This window comes from Aythya fuligula, chromosome 18, assembly GCF_009819795.1.
Source record: "Aythya fuligula isolate bAytFul2 chromosome 18, bAytFul2.pri, whole genome shotgun sequence".
Lineage (NCBI taxonomy): Eukaryota > Metazoa > Chordata > Aves > Anseriformes > Anatidae > Aythya > Aythya fuligula.
The window spans coordinates 11,856,390-11,878,171 of record NC_045576.1 but is presented as its reverse complement, the minus strand read 5'-3'; the positions used below and the strand labels follow the sequence as shown (position 1 = coordinate 11,878,171).

At 60.4% G+C, this 21,782-nt stretch overlaps 1 protein-coding gene across 5 annotated transcripts in view; it reads left to right on the top strand.

Moving 5' to 3' along the window:
• Positions 1 to 21,782, top strand: part of BAIAP2 (BAR/IMD domain containing adaptor protein 2) — a 42,266-nt gene that overhangs the window by 16,760 nt on the left and 3,724 nt on the right. Inside the window, exons 4-14 of one of the 5 annotated variants that reach the window (XM_032199829.1) lie at positions 3,032 to 3,093; positions 3,444 to 3,515; positions 3,750 to 3,887; positions 12,641 to 12,793; positions 14,899 to 15,126; positions 15,672 to 15,873; positions 16,432 to 16,633; positions 16,757 to 16,825; positions 17,149 to 17,311; positions 18,843 to 18,877; positions 21,197 to 21,244. In XM_032199829.1, coding sequence (XP_032055720.1) covers positions 3,032 to 3,093; positions 3,444 to 3,515; positions 3,750 to 3,887; positions 12,641 to 12,793; positions 14,899 to 15,126; positions 15,672 to 15,873; positions 16,432 to 16,633; positions 16,757 to 16,825; positions 17,149 to 17,311; positions 18,843 to 18,877; positions 21,197 to 21,224 — 1,352 coding nt within the window. In that variant the 3' untranslated portion in view covers positions 21,225 to 21,244. Of the gene's footprint in view, positions 1 to 3,031; positions 3,094 to 3,443; positions 3,516 to 3,749; positions 3,888 to 12,640; positions 12,794 to 14,898; positions 15,127 to 15,671; positions 15,874 to 16,431; positions 16,634 to 16,756; positions 16,826 to 17,148; positions 17,312 to 18,842; positions 18,878 to 19,366; positions 20,502 to 21,196; positions 21,245 to 21,782 lie in introns of those variants that run through there. The other 4 variants (XM_032199831.1, XM_032199828.1, XM_032199830.1 and 1 more) reach the window with 4 other exon arrangements.

Sequence of the window (21,782 nt, the reverse complement as noted above, 5' to 3'; positions counted from 1 at the left end):
GGTGTGCCACATGGAGCCCCCGGGTGCTGCCGGCCCCGCCGCGAGCGCCTTGCACCGTGCGCCGCTGGTGCAGTGCTGCAGGTCCTATTCTGAGCCAGGGCTTGAAATATTCAGGCTTCCCGGCCGCGGTGGTGTATCTTAGTCACAGTTTTACTTCTTCCCTGCTGCCAAGCCGTGTTAGTCCAAGCGGTGTCAGGGCGAGGTGTCTGTTTGTGCCTCGCAAGGGCCGTACCCTTCCTGCAGCGGTGAAGGCACCTCGTGGTGCGAAGGCAGCAGGGTGGTGGAGGTGCTGCGTGTGACTTTGCACAGCACCAAAGATAGCTTCAATCCTGCTGCCCTGCGTGGGCTCCCGGCTACAGAACCTGCCATGGGAAACCTGGGGCTGGGTTTCTTCAGGACTGGCTGCCCTGGCTCCTCCTGGGGAGGAACCTCAGAGGAAGCCCTTCTGACTCGACGCCGGGCAGGCATCCAGCAGCCTTCCTGCACCGGAGCCTGGGCGCACGGAGCTCGCCTGGAGCTGCTGCAGGCACTGGGCAGGTCCCGCTGCACCTCCAGCAAACTGGGACGGGAGCAGGGCTGCGGGCTGGGGGCTGGATCTGTGCCACTGCCTGCTCCCCGTGGGGACGTGCCAGTGAGGTGCTGGCTGCTGCCCTCGGTGTCATGCTCAGCACCGTGTGTGCTCCTTCCCTACCTCCCCGCAGCCCTCGAGGCTTCCTGATGCCTGAGCTGGGAAAACAGCAGCACTGACCACAGTGCTTGGGAACACACCGGGGTGGACCTGGGGCAGCTCGAAGCGGGACACGCTGTGCTGGTGCAACTGGGAACGGCTCTGCCCCTGCCCGGTTTGGTGTGGGGTGGGTTTCAGCCTGGGCTGAAACTCCCCGCACTCTCACTGCGATAACAGCCAAAGGGGATGGTGGAGGAGAGAAAGTATCAGCAGAGATGGTTATCTGTGTCCTGGGAGGCGTCCCAGCCACCTCCCCTGCTGCCGGGAGCCGGCTGCTTTTCCCCAGGCAGGGGAGCGCAGGGGGCAGAGCCGCACGGTGCTGCTGCTGCTGCACCCCGCTGCTGGGTCTGGTGGCACATGGGGTATTTCTGAGCACCCTGTGCCCTGCTCTGGGATTATTCCTTGCACTACACCAGTGGCCAGAGCTCTCCACCAGCCCTCGCCTGGCCCTTTCTGCTGCCCAACGTGGTCAGCTGGGGCTCCGCTTCGGTCAGATGGGAAGGGAAAAGGAGAGGGGATGGTGCAAGCTTTGGAAATAAGGCCACCGATGCGCTGATACCCTCTTGGAAAAGGAACCTCGACCCAGCCCCCTCCTTACGTCATTCTTCTTGCTCCCCTTGCAGTGGGAATTTGTGCACTTCCCATGATTGAGCGGCCGCAGCCCAACCGGAGAGCAATTTCCTGGAGGTCTCTGTAGTGGTGACCTTTTGCCCAGGCCTTCCCATTCATGCGTGGAGCTATTCAGCGCAGATGTGCGTAATTGCCAGAGCCCTGCCAGCTCCGCCTCAGCGCTGTGGGCTGCTTTGCTTTGTTCAGCACCTTCCAAAGAGGCCGTAAAAGTTAAATGCCTGCCCGCTGCTCTGCCGATTTCGGGGGCTCAGCTCCCCGGCGTGGGAGCGCAGCGTGCTGGTGTCACCTTGCTCTGTGCATCGCTTTTCCCCGTGGGGCCGGGCAGGGGACGGCGGCTCCGCTTCCTTCCCTGTGTCTGGCTGAGCACCTTCAGCCTTCAGAGACAAATTTTCCACCTTTCAAAGCACAGCACCCGCAGCGGAGGGGGGCTGGTGCCCGCCCAGGACGCAACGGGCTCAGATTTTAATGTTTGCAGAGAGTTTTGAGACGCGCTGTGTGGGTGCAAAGTCCGAATTGCTTCAGCCCCCAGGAGCGAAGGGACGCTGGACCAGGCTGTCCCCAGTTACCCAGCGCTGTTGACACTGCTGGAGAGCTGCCCGTGTGCCCGAGCACGTGGGGCTCGCTGCTGGGGACAGGGTGACCCAGTGGCAGGCTGGGACTGGCCCAGTATGCACCAGTTGCTTTTGTGCCCTAGAGTTTCACGCTGCTGGTGGGAGAGCTCTGGGTGCTCCTCTCTTCTAGCCACTTTTGGGTGGCAGCACCATGGGGCCGAGGTGGGCGCAGCTCCGGCAGATCGTGGCTTTAAACTCTCAAATCGTGGCTTTAAACTCTCAAATCACTGCCTGTGAAGCTCCAGACGCTGTGCTGGGGGTTTGGTCTTCCAAGCTTGGCTTTCACAGACAGCTGACGGCGCTTGGCTCTCCCTAAAAGCTGAGCTGGAGCCGCTGCTTTCAGCCGAGCAGTAGCCCTGGCTCCTCTCCTAAAGACGCTCCGTGGGGCCGCCGTCTGGCTCCAGCCGCCGCGGGGTTTTGCTGAGGCAGGATGTGGCCCTTCCTGTCCGGGAAAAGCAAGGCGGGAGCACAGCTTGATGGTCCTGCATTCGAAAAGAAAAATTCAAGGAAGAGTGAAAGCCGAGCTGGGGTGCCTCTGCCAGGACAGCCCTTCCTCCTGCAGCTCCGTTCCCAGCCTGGGGATGGTGGTGGCAGGGCAGGGACCCGGGGCTGGGCTCGCAGCCCTGGGTGCTGTGGCTTGGCCATTGGGGCTGGATGGGTCAGGGGGTGTTAAGGCAAAAATGCCCCAGGGTGTAGATCTGCCTGCAGTGGCTGTGGTGAGCTGGGCTCGTAACAGGACTGGATGGTGACCCCGGTGGGGACGGGGAGGTTGGTGTTCTCCCATCTCCATCTGCCAGAGCCGTGCCTGGGGTGTGATTGTGTATTAGGGCCATGCTGCTGCACGTCCTCATTCCGTTTCCCCAGTGCTACAGGGGACAAATGTTTATCCAAGAGTCTGAAATGTCTCTGCTTTGGCTGGGAGGTGGGCACCGGGGGTACCCAGTGCGCTCCTGGAGCCCCACAGTCTGGCTGCAGACCCCTTCCCACCAGTGGGGTGCCCCCAGACCGGGGGTGTCCCTCAGCTCAGCCCCTCGAGCCCCCCTCCCACGTCTTGTCTTTCCAGGAGACGTGCTCTTCCAGATGGCAGAAGTCCACCGGCAGATCCAGAACCAGCTGGAGGAGATGGTGAGCGCGCATCGGTGCTGCAGCACGGGGGCTGCTCCTCAGCCTGGGCTCAGCAACCCCCTCCCAGCTCCTCCGAGCCCCCAGATCTGATCTCAGCCAGCCCCACGTGGATCTGCTCGTGCACAGAGTTTGCTCGTATCAAAGCCAAGCTGCTGGCGTTGTGGCTGAGCAGTGTCCTGCCGGGTCCCTTTGTCCATCCCTCTGCCAGCAGCGTCCCCTCCAGCCCCAGCCCCCTCTTTGTGCACCTCCCTGGGCCCCCTCGGTTCCCATTGCAGGGGTTTTGGGGAGCGTTCAGCTACTTCTGGGCTCGGCAGCCCATGCAAACAGCCCCTCTGCTTTTTTTTCTGCAGCTCAAGTCCTTCCACAACGAGCTCCTGACGCAGCTGGAGCAGAAGGTGGAGCTGGACTCGCGCTACCTGAGCGTAAGTGACCCGGTGGTTTGTTCCTGCTCCTCCCTGCCCTGCACAGGGCACGCCTGTGCCATGCTCCGAGGGGTCCCCAGGCCACCAGACGTGTCACCCACACAAACTGCTGTTTTTTCCCCCGGTGTTAGGCTGCCACAGCCCCGCTTGTTCTCTCCCTGTCTCCTGGTGGCTGTGCGCCTGCCCCTGGCAGCAGCACTCCAGCAGCTCAGAGCCTTCTCCTCTCGCCCCCAGGCTGCGCTGAAGAAATACCAGACAGAGCAAAGGAGCAAGGGCGACTCGCTCGACAAGTGCCAGGCAGAGCTGAAGAAACTCCGCAAGAAGAGCCAAGGAAGCAAAAACCCCCAGAAGTACTCGGACAAGGAGCTGCAGGTAGGAGCTGCTGCCCCCGTGCAGCCTGGGGCTGCTCCGCGCCGCGTGCCAGCGTTTGGATAACGACAGGAGGAGCAGGCAGGGAGGTGTTGGTGCCCGTGGTGGATCGTGCAGGAGGTTTTAGAGCAGAGGGGCTGGTAGGGGAGGCAGCCCAGGCTGTGCTGGAGCTCAGCCCCCAGCAGGCACCGTGCAGGGCGGTGCGCTGGTGACTAACCCCACCGGGTCCGCCGTGGCTGGCTCTTTTATCCCCCCCTCTGCTTAATGAATGAACCCAAAAAGATCATTAGTTTGTTGTGCCAGATCCATCTTCCTCTGGATGGTGTTTTGCTTAAATATTTTCCGTGCCTTCTGACGGGGAGTCCCTTCCCCCAGCCCGCCCGGGTGGCGAGCGCGTGCTGGAGGAGGCTGGCGAGTGAATCACGGCAGCGTGACTGCGGCGTGGGCTGCGTGCGCCCTGCGCCTGCTGCAGGAGCTCGGGCTGGGCTGCACCGGGTCCCCGGTGGCCCCCAATGCAGCTCCTGGCAGGGATTGGGTCGGGACCGAGGTCTTGTCGTGGAGCATCCCATGTGCAGCCCCTGCCTGGGTCGTGGTGGGGGGCTGAGGTGCAGGGTTGCTGAGGCACGTGCAGGAGGAGTTCAGGTCTCCTGAAGCCTGACCTGTGGTCTGAGTTGCACCTGGATCGTGTCCAAACAGAGCAGATTTTAATGAGAGATGAATGCATCCGTTTGCAAACCTGCCTGGCTCAGTGCTGCTGCTGCTGCTGGGGTTAGGGGCATTCAGGGACTGCAGCCCGACTCGTACCTCGTAGGTAAAAGGGAAAGGTTAACTCTGAAGCCCAAAATCTCATATTCCTGTCTGTAAGCAAGGCGGGAGAAGGTGGCGTGTTGGGACCAGAACCTGATGCTTCAGGTGCAGCGGGCTGATAACACGACCAGAGCGATCCATCTCTGCCAAAAGTGATCTAAACGCCGATGGCACCTCGCTGGCTGGGGCTGTGCACAGGGTGGCATTTAAATAATCAGCAGGGAGCTGGGGAAGTGACATTGCTAATTGTACGAAAATTTGGGAAATCAGTCACTCTCCTGGTAGCATGAATCAGGATAATCACTGAAGGGGGGGAGAAAAAACATTTCACCACTCATCCAGGCTCTGAGCACAGCTCCTGTGCTGAGCTGGAGTGCTCTGAATCGAGCTCCTGCTAATTTGCAGCCTCCCAGCTCCTCTGACTGTACCGAAGCCGCTTGTGTGAGGCACGGTTAATTTGAGCATCCTCAGAAGGTGTTGCTGCAGTGTGACTTAGGTGTCCTGCGTGCTGCGGCGAAGGCTGGCACTTTCTTGAAAGCTGAGCAGCTCAAACCACTTCGGGGTGGCGGCGGCTCTGCAAGCTGTTGCTCCAGATCTCCACGGAGGGAGATTGCACCCGTTAAGCAGCGAGGTGGCTCCCAGCGGGGGGATGCTCAGAGCATCAGCACCCGGTTTGTGACCCCCTCACCCGAGGGAGCTGCTGGCAGGGATGAGCAGAAGTGCTGCCGGGGCCACCTGAGTCCCCAGGGCCACCGTGTTTCCACAGGGATCCCCCCATGTAGGAGAGAACCTGCCCCAGCCATCGGCTGCATACAGCCCAGGGGTGATGGTGATGGTTTGCTCCTGCCATGGCACGGCAGCAGCAGGGCTGTCGTTGTGCTAGCACCGCTTCTTCAGGCAAAATAAAACAGGATCAGGCTTTCATTCTCTTAATCTTTCAGCAGTAAGTATTTAGGAAGCGCTTATCTCTGCAAAAAAAAAAAAAAAAAAAAAAAGCCTTATGAAGAGCTTTAGCTTAAAGAGCCATGAAACTGCTCAACTGCTTCCACCGCCCCCCCCCTCAGCACGCAGATCAAAATAAGTTAATTTGCAGAATTCAGTCAAGAGGGTGGTTCTCCCTCGGTGTGCTGGCTGGGATGCTGCCGTTGCTTGCTTCAAGCAGAAGAAGAGGAAGGAGGAAAGCGTTCAGGGCAGCATTGAGCCCATTCCTGGGTTTTGGAAGGTGCCAGCTCCGTTGGCTCCTGCCCGTGCAGGGGCTCGGCCGTGCCGCTGATCCAGGGAGTGATGTGCAGGCTGGGCAGGGGAAATGCCGAGTGCTGGGGCTTGGAAAATGCCATGTGCTGGGGCAGGGAAAGCAGGAGGAGCTGGGGCCAGGCGCTTGCAGCAGCCCCGGTGCTGGGGGAGCTGCTCGTGTCGCAGCATGGGGTCGTGCTGCGTGAAAACTTCTCCGGCATCTCTGCAGCAGGGAGCTGTGTGCGGCTTTGTTCGCCTGGCACGGAACCATCCCCGTGGCCACTGCTGAAGCTCAGCCAGGAGGAGCCTCCTCGGAGGCTGCTGGAGGCACCTCCTGGGCTCGTGGGGTGCTGGAGTCAGCTTTGAGCTGGCGCCTGGGGAGCTGGGCAGAGCCTCGCAGCTCCTGCTGCGAGGTCAGGGCTTTTGGGGACAGGGGGCAGAGAAGTGGTGCCAGGGCACCAGCCTGGCCCGGGTGCTGCAGCCTGTGCTGAGCTGCTTAAAAAAAATAAAAGCCTTGGATTGTCTCCTCTCTCTCTTCACAGCAGATTTCTCCCTTTATAAGGCAGGAAAAGGTGCTGATGTTCAGCAAGTGCTGCACGTTGCTTATTATCTGGGGGACAGAGCTGGGGATTGCTCAGGGCAGGCACCGAGGGCTCCTGCAGGGCTGCAGTGAATGTGGTGCGTGGAGAGGGCACGGGGCTTGGCCCCAGGTCCCACATTGTGCCCGTGTCCTGCAGGCACTGCCTGGTGGAGCTTAATCGATGAGAAGGGGCTTCACAGCACTGAGATGGTTCTGAACTGAAACCTCTCGTGGTTTTCAAGGAAGACCACTCCTGTGGCTTAAAAGCAGCCCCAAGCGCAGTTAGGCTGCTGTAGGGATTTTTTCAGCCTCCCAAGCTTCAGCCTGTCACGGTCAGCAGACGCTGCGGTTACGGGCTGTTACTGCTGAATGTGGCAGGAAAGCCAGGGGTTTATTTCTCGTGAATCAGTCCAGAGCTGCTGTTGTACACGAGGAATGAAAGCTTGGACCGCAGTGAGGCAGCCGCTGCCTCAGATCTCTTGCCCTAATTATGTAGTTGCTGAGATTTTCTTGACCTGTGTTCAAATCCGGGAGAATAAACCAATTCCATTCGCTTCGTGTCCCTTATAAAAGAAGAACAAAAACAAATATTAAGATTAAACAGTCATCAAGGAGCCCAAACTGCTCTAACTTCATTACAGGCTGGTTACGGCTGAGGCACGAAATCGAGGTCACGCTGGGTTTAGGGCCTTGATTGAATCAGCACGCCACCAAGGGAGCTGCGCTGGCCCGAGCAGTTCTTCACCCCCTGGTAGTGCTGCGAGCAATTGGATTGCTTGGTGAGGCCGGTGGAGCAATTGCATTTATTTTTTGGGGGGGAGAGGAGGGCACAGAGCCCAGTGTTGGGGTAATACTGGGGGCATGGAGCTGCCGGGCACGTGGCCGAGCTCAGCTCCTGCCTGCGTCCCTCCTGCCGTCCCCCTCTGCTCCTGCAGGGATGCTGTAAGCGTTAAACGCCCCTGTGCCAAATAGCCCAGAGGTTTTTATAAACTCGTGTAATTGGAACCTCGTTCTGATATTCCCACCAGGAGAAGTAATTTTAGCCATAGGTCAAGAAGCACTAACTGACGAGGAGTTTGTGCAAACCAGGTTACGAGGGCTTATGTAAAAGTCAAATAGGGAAGAATTATGTAAAAGCTCTGGCTCCAGATAACCGGCTCCAGCTTTTTGCTAGCTTTCAGCTCGGCGAGGCTGAGTCCCAATGCAGTGGTTACCCATGTGTGCTCCATACAGCCCAGCAGCTTCACCTCCCACAGCTCAGGACCTGGTGGGAGAGCCCGTCCCTTGCAGCATTTTGTCATTTACTTTGTCATTTGCTCTAATTAGCTGGGAGCTCACGTGGTGGCGGGTCATCCCTTTGTGCCGTGTGGCTGTCAGCACTCAGCATCTCGGGAGGCTCGGGGTGCTGGTGTGGTCTCAGCACCATGCTCTGGGAGTTGCCAACCCCGTGGCCGTGGTGCCATAAGGACCGTGCCCTGCGGTGCCTTTTCCAGGCTCTGTGGTGGAGGCAGCACCAGGGGACAAAAGCCTCTGTCCCTCCCAGGGCTGGCTCTCTGCACTGCCCTGTCTGCTGTCGGCACCCCTGGAACCCCGAGGCTTCAAGATCTGGTCCTACACATCCTAAAGCAATTGCTACAACTCCCCTCAACCGAGTGGTTTTCTATATAAATGAAGTTAAACCTTTTTTTTTTTTTTTTTTTTTCTCTCTGGCTGAGAAGCCTCATGCTGCTTCTGGAAGGCTGATCTCCCAGCCCGATGTGCAGCTTTTGGGGCCGTGCCCGACGTGCATTTTGGCCACAGATCCCACACACCAGGGGTTGCCCTGCGGTGTCCCCAGGCTGCGGGGACGTTCGTGGTGGCTGGCGAAGCTCTGCACAGCCTGCTGAGGCTCTCACAGCTCGTTCCCTGAACGTTTTATGTAACACCACGTGTGCGGAGCTGTACAGGAATAGTAGAAGGATGAGGCTGCTGCCCCGCAGAACAGATGTGAGATAGGAAGAGTAACGGGGGAGGACAGCGTGCCTTGGGGAGGGGGACGCGAGGCCGGTGGATGGGCAGCGGGGCACTTCTTGGCCTCGTGTTTCACCTCGGATAACCGCTGATGCCGTGGCTCTCTGGGCATCTGCTCGCCCAGCGAGCTGCTTCTCATAGGGAGAAAACATTTTCTCTCTTTTTGGAAGAGGTCTGCGGGCTCATCGGGGCACGGGAGCAGCTGTTTTACAGCAGCTCCCCAGCGGGGAGCCAGTGTGGGGCTCAGTCTGGGATGGGAACAGTGAGCTCCCCCAGAGAGGAGGGGGTTTGAGCTGTTTCGGTGATGCCGTGTACCCTGATGCCACGTACCCTTGAGTGCTTTTCCTACCTTGTTTCGAGGCAGCAGCTTTGAGCACAGCGTGCAATGCGAGGCTGACCCCTGCCCGAGGTGTTGCAGCCTGCAGAGGGGCTGGCACGCGCCCTGCACTGCAGGACATGGCTGGAGGCAGGTTTTACCCAGCTCTGCATAAACCCAGGCCAAGGAGCTTAACTCACGTGCAGGAACCAAATTCTGGAGACAAGGGCACCCATTTCCCTCCCCAGGAGCCGAGGGGGCTGAGCACCCCCGGAGCTCTTCTCAACTTTGACCCTGGGCTGTGCTAGGGCTTGAGCTGCTCCTCCTTGAGGCTGTGGCAGCTTAGAAGCTCTTCCTCTGTTAATCAGCCTAGCTCCTTTCCTATTTTATCTCATTACTTTCTAATTATTCTCCCTTGTGGTTCCTTAAATAAATCCCCATTTCTCGTGTTTACTTCTTCTGGATGTTCCAGCCTGCCCCTATCAGGCCAGCACAGCTTGCAGACTCCTCTCCCTTCTCCTCTTCCCTCAGCCTTTTCTCCCTGCTGCCCTGCGCTGCTGCTCTGCTCTCTTCTCGTCCCCAAAATCAGGCTCTTGTCTGGGATACCATGAGGACACGGTCCCCTCCCTGCTCTGCATTCGGCTCAGGGCCACTTGCTGCCCCGAAACGTGCCCGTAATGCTTTGATTTTGTGGTCCCTGGGTTTGTTGCCGTGCCCTAAGCAGAGCCTGGCTCCCACCTGGTTTGGTCCCCGTTGGCCTCGCAGCAATTCCCTCACTCAGCCCATTTCACAGACGTTGGCAGCACTGATAAAAGATCTGTAATGGTGATTTTCACAGCGCTGAGGTGATTAGCATTGCCCTTGGCTTATATTCATAACTGATCTTCGTGTTCTTGCCTCGGATAGAATGGTTGGAGCTGATTTTCTTCATCACAGCCGTGTTATTAGAGACTCGAGTGAAATTCAGTAAATGCTGCTGCTTCACCTGCACTACCAGCACTGATTGCAGCGTGTGCTTGAAGAGAACCCAGGTCCTGACATCTGTTAGCAGCCCTTTCACCTTCACACCTCCAGCTGTCGGGTGTGAGCCCCCTGCGAGGATGCTGTTAGTCCGAGCAGCGGGATCTCGGTGCGCCCTGGCTTTCCTGCAGCAGCAATGGCAGCGGCTGTTTCCCTTTGCAGCATCTGCTCTCCTTTTGTGTTTCCTTGTTCCAAACTGCCTGATACGTGGGGGTAACTCAGAGCAGCTCTCATGCATGGCCCCTTTGTGGTGCTGCTGGCTGGACCCGTGCCCTGCGCCCCCCTCGCTGTCCTGGGCATCTGGGTGAGCCCCAGGAGCTGGCTCCTGCCACCTCGCTAACTGGGTCAGCAGAGCTGCTGAAGGCGAGGTGGATGTGCTCAGGAGCGGGGGAAGGGGGGGTTATTTGAGGCCTCTCCAACCTAGAAACCCAGAAAAGCTTTCTGGAGCTGCCGGTGCGTGCGCTGGCTCCCGGCACCATGAGCACTGACCGGGCTGGCACCATCTCAGGTGGCCCGGCCACAGGTGGGGCTTCTCCCCTTTAGGCTGGGATTTTTATTTAGGTGATGCTTAGCATCTGAATTTAATCTGGCAGCCTAAATCAAGCTCTGAAACAAACTCCAAACTGGAAAGGTGCATGCTGGCAGGCTCCTGTTGGGAAGTGGTGGTGGTGCCACTGCGCCGCAGGAGCCCAGGCGCGCACCTCCAGCTGCAAAACGCATGGATGGGACATGGGACGTGGGGTGCCCCAAAGGACACCCCAGGAACCAGGCTGGGAGGCAGAGCTGTCACTCCTGCACGTGGCAGCAGGTAACCCTAACAAGAGACAGCGCTCTCCTTGACGTATGGTATGGAGAGCACGCGCTGTGCTCTGCACGTTACTTTTTCCCGTGTGTCTGGCACAGTTAGTGAGGTTTTTATTGAAATTGTGTTTCAGTGCATTGTCTGAAAGCCCATTTCCATTTGAACAACTCCAAAATGAAAGCTAGCTGGTGAATAAGAAGTGGCGTTCGCCATTTTGTAATGTAATAAAGTGTAAAAAACCAGGGCTCTGCATAAATCAACGGCACATCGTGCTTATTTCCATAAAGTATATAAAGCAGTGAGAATCCTAAATTTAGAGCACAAGCTCTCTGCTTGCAAATCAACATGTTCTAACTGGCTGCAGCCATTAAGGCGAGCCTTCCTTTAGCTAAATAATTAAAAGTATACTTGCGAAACAAGATTGAAATCAGGGATGTAAATAAGGCCGCCGTGCACGGCTCAGTCACAATTAGAACTTGAAAGTTTACCGTTGCTGGGAGAAGTTCTGCCCGCCTGGCATGGCAGGGTGCTGTGCGCCCGTCCTGAGCTCCTCACCTTCCTTGATGGCCCATTTAGGGAATTAAACCGTCTTGGTTTAGGTTGGGGGTTTGCTCTCCAGGGAGGGTGCTGTGCGTGTGGGGCGCTGGGGCTCCAGCTCTGCCGCAAACCCCCTTTGAAGTCCGGGATGTGACTTAATCTCACGGCTTTGTTGAGGTTTGTTCCATTTTGTGCCTGCTAATAAATACCGTAGCTTGCTAAAAATAACTGTTAAACATGAAGAAAGGAGAAAAGCTGCTTTGGGCCCTGAATTTCCAGTTTAATTCCCTTCCCAGGGAAGCTCAGACTTCCTGCAGCAGGTTTAGCGGTGCTGGAGCTGCACGGGGCTGCTCGTGGCTGTCCCGTGGTGTCACCCTGCTGGGAAGAGGAGGTGGTGGCAGCAATGTGTCCTCGTGCTGGTGTCCTGCCTGCTCCGTGCAGGGCAGGGCACAGCTCTTGGTGAGCACGGTGCCCCTCAGGGATGCTCGGTGGTTGCTTCTGGGCCACTTCAAGGGCGGCAGCTCCTTGCTGAGACAAACCAAGGGCAGGGAGTGGGGAGGAAGAGGCTGGTTGAGGGACATGGGGGCGTTTCGTGTCCTCTGGTGTGCTGATGGATGTGACCATGGAGGGCACCCCGCTGCTCTGAAGCCCTCCCTTGTGCCGTGCTTGCGCTGCGTGGCTCTGCCCCACGTGCTGCTTTCCTGCTCCCTACAAAAACCTACACGAACGTGCCCTGTTCCTGCTGGCACAGCCTGTGCGGGCGCAGCCGAGCTGGCAGAAGTCACGTAGGTAGAGCAGGAGCCGTGCCAGCAGAGGAGCCTCCTTCTGCCACGTCTGCAGCATCTCAGCCTGCTGCTGGCGGTGCTCTGGCGTCTGCCTGGCCCCCGGGGGTGCACCAGCATCGAGGAACGGTGCTCAGCAGGCAGGGAGCCCCGTGCTGGTCCCGTGTGCCGGGGGTGATGCCGTGCGCCGGGCTGTGCCAACCTGCAGCGCTGCCCTGGCTTCGTGTGCTTTGCTTACCCAGGCTGTCCCAGGGGGGGTGCAGGAGATGGGTGGGGGCTGCAGGAACCTTCTGCTAGCTTGGGATTGGGGGGGAAGCCTGGGGGCAGCCTCGCCAGCCCCCGCTGGGGCTCAGGCACCCGTTTGGTGAGAGGGCGGCTGCACGGGTACAGCTCGTCCCGCCCGCCCGCGCGCTCCCGGCCCCCGTGCTGAGTCAGCGCCTCTGCGTGGGGGGCTCTGATGAGTAAGGGCGGGCTGGGGGGGACGTGCAGGCACACGTGTGTGTGTGTCCTGTGCTGGGGGCCTCCCACGGGCACCCCCCGGGGCTGGCCCCACCGCTCACCCCATCCCTCGGGATGCTGCGGGTCTCGGTCCCCTGCTAACGGGGCTGTGGGCGCTCGCTGGGCGAAGGGGTAACCGCAGCCCCCTCTGTGCTTCTCTGCCCCCTCTAGTACATCGAAGCCATCAGCAACAAGCAAGGGGAGCTGGAAAACTACGTCTCAGACGGGTATAAGACGGCTCTGACGGAGGAGAGGAGACGGTTCTGCTTCCTGGTGGAGAAGCAGTGCGCGGTGGCAAAAAGCGCCATCACCTACCACGCCAAGGTGAGTCAGCGGGGCCCCGCCGTGCTCCCCAAACAGCCCCCGTCACCAGCCCCTAGCACAGGAGCAGGGCCGTGCCCTGAGAGCCACGGGTGCCCTGGGGCTGGGGGAGCAGCGGGCCCAAGGAGGGGGATGCACCAGCAGTGCCCCCGTCCCTCCCCACTTGCTCGGAGCTGCCCTTGCTCCGATGGGTGCGTGAGTCCCAGGGGTGCTGCTCTGTGTTTTGAGGCAGCTTCAGGCTGCGTGGGGTGGATGGGACCAGGGCTGGAGCCCAGCAGGGTGTCCTGCTGCTCTCTGCCTTCTCCCGGGCAGTGCCAGCCATGGCCTGACCTCGGGGAGGTCACCCAGATTCAGCCCCCCCACGCTCCCCATCCTGCGCACGTTGTGCCCATCGAGCACTCAGTCACTGAATTTTGAGGGCTTCACCCTGGTGGGGGCTCACCCAGTTGCTCGTGCATCAGCTCCAGGTTTGCAAAGGCAGGAGAAACACCAAGCAGCAGCATTCCTGCTCTGAGTCCAAGCAGAACTGGTGCCTGTGGGGCAGTGGGGAGGGCTCCCTCCCACCCTCATCACCCCCTGCCCATAGCAGAGGAGGAGGGAACGGAGCCGAGAGCGCTGCCCCAATCACCCACCCACATCCCCTGCACGGGGCTGGGTCCCCGTTCCCCGGGGGTGCTGTGACACCGGGCTGGAGCTGAGCCCATCCGAGGGCTGTGAGCGCGTGGCTCCCGGCAGCCTCGTGCTCCCCTCCTGCTCGCTCCCCGCTGCCGCCCCCCGGCACTCGCAGCACCCATCTGTCGCCGCCGCGCCTGGCGCAGGGGAGCAACGGGAAGAGTTGGGCTTAGTCAGCACTGTCCCCGGCTGCGGTAGGGGCTGAATCAATCCCCAGCATATGCTGACTGCAAGGGAGAGGTGCAGGAGGAGGGAGAAATTGCCCCCTGGAGCGGGTGGGGGCTGGCAGATGCGGTGGCACCGGCACCAGCGTGGCCGCAGCGTGGCCAAGCCCAACGCTCCCTGCAGCAGGGCAGGGAGGGTGGTTGTGCACAGGGGGGGCTGCGTGGGTGCAGCGTGGGCAGCAGATCCCACACGTGGGCTTTGAGAGCTGGAAACACCGCGCTGCCACCCTGCCTGGGTGCTGCCACCCTGCCTGGGTGCTGCCACCCTGCCCGGGTGCTGCCGCAGGTGACCGAGCAGCGAGGTCTGTGGTGGATGGCAGGGAAACTTGGGGATTCTGCACTGGCTCTGGGAGCCTGTTGTGATGTGTCAGGATCGATCCTGTCTGTGAGAGCAGCCACAAAGCCGTGTGGAGGTGTAACATCCCCCCCCTGCAGCTCAGCTCTGCTGCGGGTGTGCATGCACGGGGGCTGTGCCGTGCGTTTGGCTGGGGAGTGACCGCGGTGTGGTTATGCTCCTGTGGAGTCACAAGTTGGGATGCGCTGTCCTGAGCCACGGTTGTGTTATCTGGGTAAGGATGAGGCCAGCACTGCCTTTGCCTGGCTGGAAGCAGGGTGCTGAGCTGCCCCAGGCCCTGCAGCAGCCCTGGAGGCTGCCGGGGCCGAGCAGCCCCAAGCAAAAAGCTCATCTTTGGGGTCCGGGTGCCAGCACACAGCACGGGTGTGATCTTCCCACCTCCGAGTGCAGGAAAGGTGTCACGGGCATCTGCCACCTTGACGTGTCCCTGTGGCTTGTGACGTGAGTGTCCCTGGGCCTCCCGACCCGCAGCTTTATTAGGGTAGGGTTTTACTGGTGGGGAACGGGGCCGTGGGCACAGAGGTGCCTTGCATGGCCACTGGCTTCTTGCACAGCCCCGCTCCCTGCAGCTCGTCTGTTTGCGAGCTGCCGCACACAGGGGATCTCAGTCAGCTGGGGATGGAGTTACCACCCCCTTCCCTCTATATTTTTTTGTGATCGGAGTGATTTCTTAAATTTTTTGGAGCCCGGAAGCAGCAAATCCCTGTGTTTCACCTTGTTTGTGCCCTGCGTGGAGGAGCGCATCAGTCGTGCTGCCCAAATGTGGCCGCTCTCTCATCGGATCCTTCCCTGCCGTGGCTCCCTGCACCCTCTCACCTCTCTCCCTGCACCCTCTCACCTCGCTCTCTCCCTGGCAGGGGAAGGAGATGCTGACGCAGAAGCTCCCCCTGTGGCAGCAGTCCTGCTCCGATCCCAACAAGATCCCGGACCGCGCCATCCAGCTGATGCAGCAGATGGCTGCCAGCAGCAATGGCACCATCATGCCCAGCCCTCTGTCTACATCCAAGTCCAACCTCATCATCTCTGACCCCATCCCCGGTGCCAAACCTCTCCCTGTCCCCCCGGAGCTGGCACCTTTTGTCGGAGTAAGTATCCGGGAGGTGGAGGTTGCCCTGCCCTTCCGAGCAAAGCCGGAGGGATGAGCCCAGGCCAGCAGCACCGTGGTCCTCAGCAAGTTGCTTTTGGATGGATGGGTGCATGGGGCTGGGTGCCTCCATCCTGCCTGGGGCTGTCGGGGGGGCTGCGGGGAGCCCACGGGCTGGGAGCGGAGCTGCGGGGCCGTGCCGAGGCTCCCTTGGGGGAAAGGTGCTTGGGGTGAGCCTCGCGTGGTGGAAACACCCTTCGGAAGGGGGTCACCTGCCCGATGTCGGGGTGTGAGCTGAGCAGTAGGGCTCGGGAGGGATTTATGGGGTGTGAGGCGGCTCGGAGGGGTGCAGTGCCGTAGAGGTGCCCCCGCTCCCTTCCCCAGAACAGTTTATATCAAGTAGGGAACCGAACCCAGGGGGCTCGGGCTCTGGTTTGCCATCAGCCGCGTTCCCTGGCACCGCGTCCCTGCCCGGGGAGCTGCTGGGGGTGCCCTGCTGATGAAGGCATCTCCCGTCTTCCCCCCCCTCCTCTCCTTTCTCCCTAGCGCATGTCGGCGCAGGAGGCCATGCCGGTGGTGAACGGAGCCTCGGGCACAGACAGTGACGATTACGGCCACTGGGCTGAGGTGAAGCCAGCACAGCCCAAATCTTTATCTCCTCCCCAGCCTCAGAAGCAGCTGAGCGACTCTTACTCGAACACGCTTCCAGTTCGCAAAAACGTGCAGCCGAAAAACAGCTACGCCTCAGGTGAGGCTCCCCCAGCCCCGGGGGGTCACCCTGATGGGTGGTGGGGTCCCTTCGTTAGCGGTGGGGTCCCTTCATTAGCGGCAGGGTGGTGACGAGCAGGGTGCCACTGCTGTGGTGCCGGGAGCTGAGCAGAGCCAGGTTCTGGCACAGCTCGCTGGAGAGCAGTGTCTCAGCCCCCGGGTGGGATTTCCAGGAGAAAAACCTTGAGAAAATGGGAAGGAGAGCGGGCAGGGAAGGGCTGGGTAGGGAACGCTCATACAGGGAGGCTGCTCCTTTACGGGGCTGTTGGATGATGTCGAGAACAGCGGGTGGATCCTGCCTGGATCCATGGATCTGTGAGGTCCCAAGGGACTGGGGGTGCACTGCCCTGTGGAGTGGGAGCCAGAGACCCTATGGGATGGCTTCAGTGCTGTGGGTGGAGGCAGGCAGAAGGGATGTGGAGGATGCTGGAGAGGGGTGGACGGTGTGCGTACACCCTGGGGAGCAGCCTCTGCACAGGGAGGTGTCAGGGGTGCAAATCAGCCACCAGAAGAGTTGTTGGTCCTTGTCTCCTGCCAGCCGAAAACAAGACGCTGCCGCGCTCCAGCTCCATGGCCGCAGGGCTCGAGAGGAACGGCAGGACGAGGGTGCAGGCCATTTTCTCTCACGCTGCCGGAGATAACAGCACCCTCCTGAGCTTCAAGGAGGGCGACCTCATCACGCTGCTGGTGCCGGAGGCCAGGGATGGGTGGCACTACGGGGAGAGCGAGAAAACCAAACTGTGAGTGCCGCGGCCGCCCCGAACCCCCCTGCCCCCGGGGCTGGCTCCAGGAGGGCTCAGCCTTCTCTGACACCTCCATCCAAAAGCGTCAGGTTGGCTTCATCCCCTGCCTTTTTCTTTCAGGAGGGGCTGGTTTCCTTTCTCCTACACGCGTGTCCTCGACAACGATGGCAGCGAGCGGGTGCACACAAGGTAGGGGCACCGCGTGCCAGCACCGGGCAGGGCTGCAGGGGCTTTGCGGGACGGGGACACTCCACTTTTTTACCCTCCGGAGAGCCCTCATCAGAGCAGGGTGCTGCCTCAGAACAGGGATATTCTGCTTTGCCATGCACAGGAGGCATGGGGGAGCAAAGGGGAGCAGGGAGGGAAAGGGATCCCCATGAAGGGCTCCGTGCATTTCGCCCTCATCCGCAGCGCTGCTCGGTGCCACCGAGGGCTTGCTGGCCAAGGTGGCTCGGTGACACGTCCCCCGCGGGCTGTGCTGCTGCTGATGGCCCCGCTCTGCCCCCCTTCAGCCTGCAGCAGGGGAAGAGCAGCAGCACGGGCAACCTGCTCGACAAAGACGACATCGCCATCCCGCCGCCCGACTACGGCATGTCCTCGCAAGCCTTCCCGTCGCAGAACGTCAACACCTTCAAGCAGAGGCCGTACAGCGTGGCCGTGCCCGCCTTCTCCCAGGTGAGCCCTGACTGCCTGCAGGGCTTTGCCGCTGCTGGGGGGGGGATTTTTTTAAAAAACGGGAGGCGCTTGAGCGAGCCCCAGAGCCTTGATCTCTGCTGGAGCCTGCAGCTTTTCGTTCCTAGCCGTGTTTTTAAAGCAGAAGGAAAGGCGTTGAAGCGCGCGCGCGCTTGGTGTTCGCGTGGTGCAGAGCGCGTGCCGGTGAATGGGGGCTCCTCTCCAACAGGCCTGTGTTCGTTGTTTGTAGGACTACCTTATGCCCTATGGTTGTGCAATTAAAGACTATTCCAGTGGCCTCTGCCAACCACCCTCCGCCCACTACAAGCCTTACGCTAGGTCGACAGCTGTAAGTCCGCACGTGCGCAAGGTTGCCATTGGGGCTGGCGGGCAGCTTGCGCCTGGCCCCCTCGTGCCCAGCCCCTTCTGAGCCTCTCCCCTGGAAGAGAAGGGGATGGGGAAGTGGCAGGAGAGGAGCTGGGGGCAGAGGATGGGCCAGTTTGGCTCGCCTGCACAGAACGGGGCAGGACACGAGGGGCGATGGCACAAAACGGCCCCGCGAGCCCCCAATGGCCAACGCTTGCCAGCTCCGTGGGAGCCTCCCACCAGAAACGAGCTGCTCACAGGGAGCTGGAAGCGTTTTCTCCTGGCCGTGCTGGCTCAGTTGGTGGCTCCAGGGACACGAGTGCCACTGGACACCGGTGACAGTCCCACAGGGACCTGGGGCATGGGATTGGGGCAGACCTGGCCGGGGCTTCCCCCGCCAGCAGTGTCCAAACCCAGCACAGGGCTTCTGGATAAGGAGTTAGGGACGGTGTGTGGTGATGAGGGCAGCATAGCCCGGCTGTCTCTGCAGGGATGGGACAAACACAGCCCCACTCCATGCCAGGGGAAGCCAGGCAGGGGTTTGCTGATGGATTTGGGGTTTCAGGAGCATTCCCAGGGCAGTGGGAACATGGGCAGAAGCAAGCAGCAGCTCCAGGTCCTTCCTGGCAGGATCCCGTTTGCCACGGGGAGCAGAGCTGCTCACAGCCAGACCCCGGGGCATGTCCTCATCTGGAGCACAGCATCCTCACGGGATCGCCTCCTAACCCCATTCCCACACGTCCCAGACTGAGCGCCAGCTGAAGGGGAAAACGCTCCAAAACCCTGTGCGATTTCTGGTGGGAGTTAATACAGCACAAACACCTTCTTCCACAGAGCATTTCCTTGGTGTTTCTCAGAGTTTTGCTCCCTTTCCAAGTGTCTCACATCTCGAAAGTCACTGGAGCTCTGAGCCAAGGTGGGGCAGGGCAGAACGAGCCGGGACGCTCGGCTGCTGCTTTCCCTTGTCCTGCTCCAAAGAGTGGTGTGACTTCACCCCGCTGTCTAAATCCCATTGAAGCCATCTCCATCTCCTTTTCATCTCAAAACGCATTGGTCTTGGCCCAAGCATCCCCGGGCACCGATGCACTTTGGGCTGTTCCCGTGACCCTCCGGTGGCAGCTGAAGGGGCACAGCCCAGCTCTCACCGCTCTTCCTCTCCTCCCCGCAGGGTCTCGATGACTACGGGACGAGGTCGGTTAGCAGGTAAGATTCCACCTTCCTGCGGTGTTACCCAAAAACGTGGTGGTGGTGTTGGCTCTGGGTGAAGCCGTGTCCCCGGGAGGAGGCTGTGCCAGCCCTGGGGACAGGCGGTGGCGAGGAGGTGCGAGGATGTGCGCTCATCCTGCTGGGGCACAGCACGACCCAGGGCAGGTCCTGGGGCCAGCCCCAGCCGTCCCTGACCTCGCACCCCATGGGGCTGGTGCTCCTCTGGAGAGCATCACATCTCCACAGCCACCTCTTGGGTCAAACCTGGGCAGCGAGGCCACAGCCAGCGGCACTCTTGGGGTTCCCCCACTCCCTCCTTGGTGGTGGCAGCCCCACGCCATGGGACAACCTGGTCCTGGCCTGGAGCCACTTGGGTAGGGCAGGACGCGCTCGGTTTTGGGGATAGAAATGGAAAGTTTGGGTGGTGAGCAGAGTGGCACCGGCTGGGCCGGGCACTCGGGCAGCCTCCTCTGCTTTGTTCCGCAGCGGCAGCAGCAGTCTGGTATCAACGGTGTGAGGACACCGGGCTCGCAGCGGCACCGCGCTGCTCGGAAGAGCTTTCTGCTTCTTTCTCCCCCTTTTTTTCCACCCCTCCCCCTGTTTCTCTTTCTCTACTTTCGGATTTTAAACTCTCGTGATCTTCAAGGAAACCATGGTGCTTCTCCACCCCTCCCCGGTGTTCACAGTGCCCTTGTTTCTGAAGCCTTTTCAGAGCAGAAACTGCCGATCGGTCTGTGCTCGCTTTGAAGCAGCCTGGATGCAGTTTACACTTTTAGTGGGACCCAGTTTTTGTACTACTTTGTGAATGTTAGAGATGCACTATCCCTCCTCCGGGGCTTTTCGCACGCCGCGGTGCGCGGGCAGAGCTCCCCGGAACGGAGCCCACATGCATGGCCTCTGGTGTACGTACTGTTACGGGGCAGCCCCGGGGCTGGCCACGAGGTGGGCACGGGTCCCCCCCTGCCCCTCGGATCCGCTTCCCCCCCAACCGAGCCGCGAGGGCTGCGTTAGGAGAAGCGGATGGCGCCGAGCCCCCGGCCGCGGGGAACGGCTGGTTCTCCGCTGGGGCGGCCGGCAGCCCCCGAGGGGTTCCTCCTTGTTGTTTTATAAATATCTATATTTTTTTGTAGCAAGGTATTGTTACCTCACCTTAGTGCGGGGGTCCCGGGACGTGCTCGCAGCCCCGCGCGGCTCGGCCGTGTCTGTGTGTCTGTCCCAGGCAGGGCTGGGGCTGCCGGCACCGCCAGCGCCCGTCTGCGCTGCAGAGCTCTCCACGCTTTCCTTTTTTTTCTGATGTGATTTTTAAAACCTTCTGACATGCCTGTTTACGAGGACATTGCTGGCAATACCCACGGACAAGTTTTTGTTTTCTATACCAGACTATGGGCATACCGTACCGAGACCCTCCCGCAGCGATGTCATAATTTTGCTAAAGATTTTTAACCCAGGATATTTCATGCCGAGTGACTGAATGTCGAGGGGGGAAAAAAAAAAAAAAAAAACACACCCTAGTAACACTTGTATGGAGACTGTAAAGTGCTGAAACCTTTTTTAAAAGCCAGAGAGAAATGTGCCCTGTACTGAGTTATTGTTTGAATAAAAGTTTTATTTATTGCATTGAGCTGGGCCTCGGTGTCTTTTTCGGCTGCCGTGCCTGTGCGCTGCCCATCACAGCCTGCATTGCCATGCCATTTTTTTTTTCCTTCTCCATCCCTCCATGACCAGGGCCCAAACCAGCCCCTCCATGCCACATGCCTGTGCTCATTTTGCAAGCCTGCCCGGTTTCTGTTTAAACAGCTTTGCCGAATTAAGTCGTTCAAGCTGTTTAGCCGCTCGCTCTCTGCTCTCTCCTCTGTGCTGCGCCTTGGCTGTCCCCCGAGAGCCTCGCTGCGAGCGCCGTGCTGCATGCGAGCGGGGCTGCCCCCCGCCTGCTTCCTGCTCCAGGGGTGCTCCTGGTGGGGCCGCGGGAAGGAAGCAGCCCCCTCCCTTCCTCCCTTCCTCCGCCGCCGTGCCGCCCGCTCCTCTCCGCAGGTTGGCTCCGGCCGTGGCCGTGCGTTTCCTTCCCGTCCTCGCAGGGCGCATGGTGCCGAGGGGCCGTGCCCAACGCGCTGCCGGGACTCACAGCTCTCCATAAATCCCACTTTTCCGCCTTTGTTTTTTTCCTCCTTTATTTTTTTCCTCCTTTCTCCTCCTGGAGATGTCTGCGGCGCAGCCGGTGTCCGCCCGGTTCCTCTCATTAACCACCACCCTTTGTTCCCGTCAAGGCGGCGCGGAGCGTGCCGGTGTCCTACAACCTGCCTTCTCTTTCCCTTGCAGCCCCGATGTTGAAGTGGCCAGGTTTTGAGATGCCCCTGCCCGTAGTTAGTAAGTTGATGGTCTCCGTCTGCCCCTCGCTGTGCTGGGCGCTGGGCACCTGGTGCCACCGCGGGGCTGTGCGTGGGGACGCTGCCACCGCTCGGCTTCCTGCGCCCGCCCTGCACGCCTGCGGTGCCGCTGCACCCACCCGGGCACCGCTCGTCCCCGTGTCCCTGTCCCGGTGGCGGGAGCCCCCCTCATCCAACCCCGCTGCCGCTGCACGGCTCCTCGCATCGCCGGGCACTGCTGGTGTCACGCTGCCTCCGCGGGGCCCCCGGCTTCTCGCCCCGCTCCTGCCGCTGCCCGCCCTGCTCCCGACCCCATAACGAATCCCTTTGGTTGTAGGTCGTCGGTGGTCGCTGCCCCAGCGGCACCGTGTCGCCGGGTCACCCCTGGATGCTGCCACGCCGTCCCCGGGGCAGGGCAGGACCACACCTTGTCACTAATTTGAAGTTCTTTGAGCAGCTTCTTTTTGCTTGTAGATGTCGTTGCCAGCCCCCCAGGCTCTGGGGACGCAGCTCGGAGCCGCCTTGTTCTGACCCCCCCC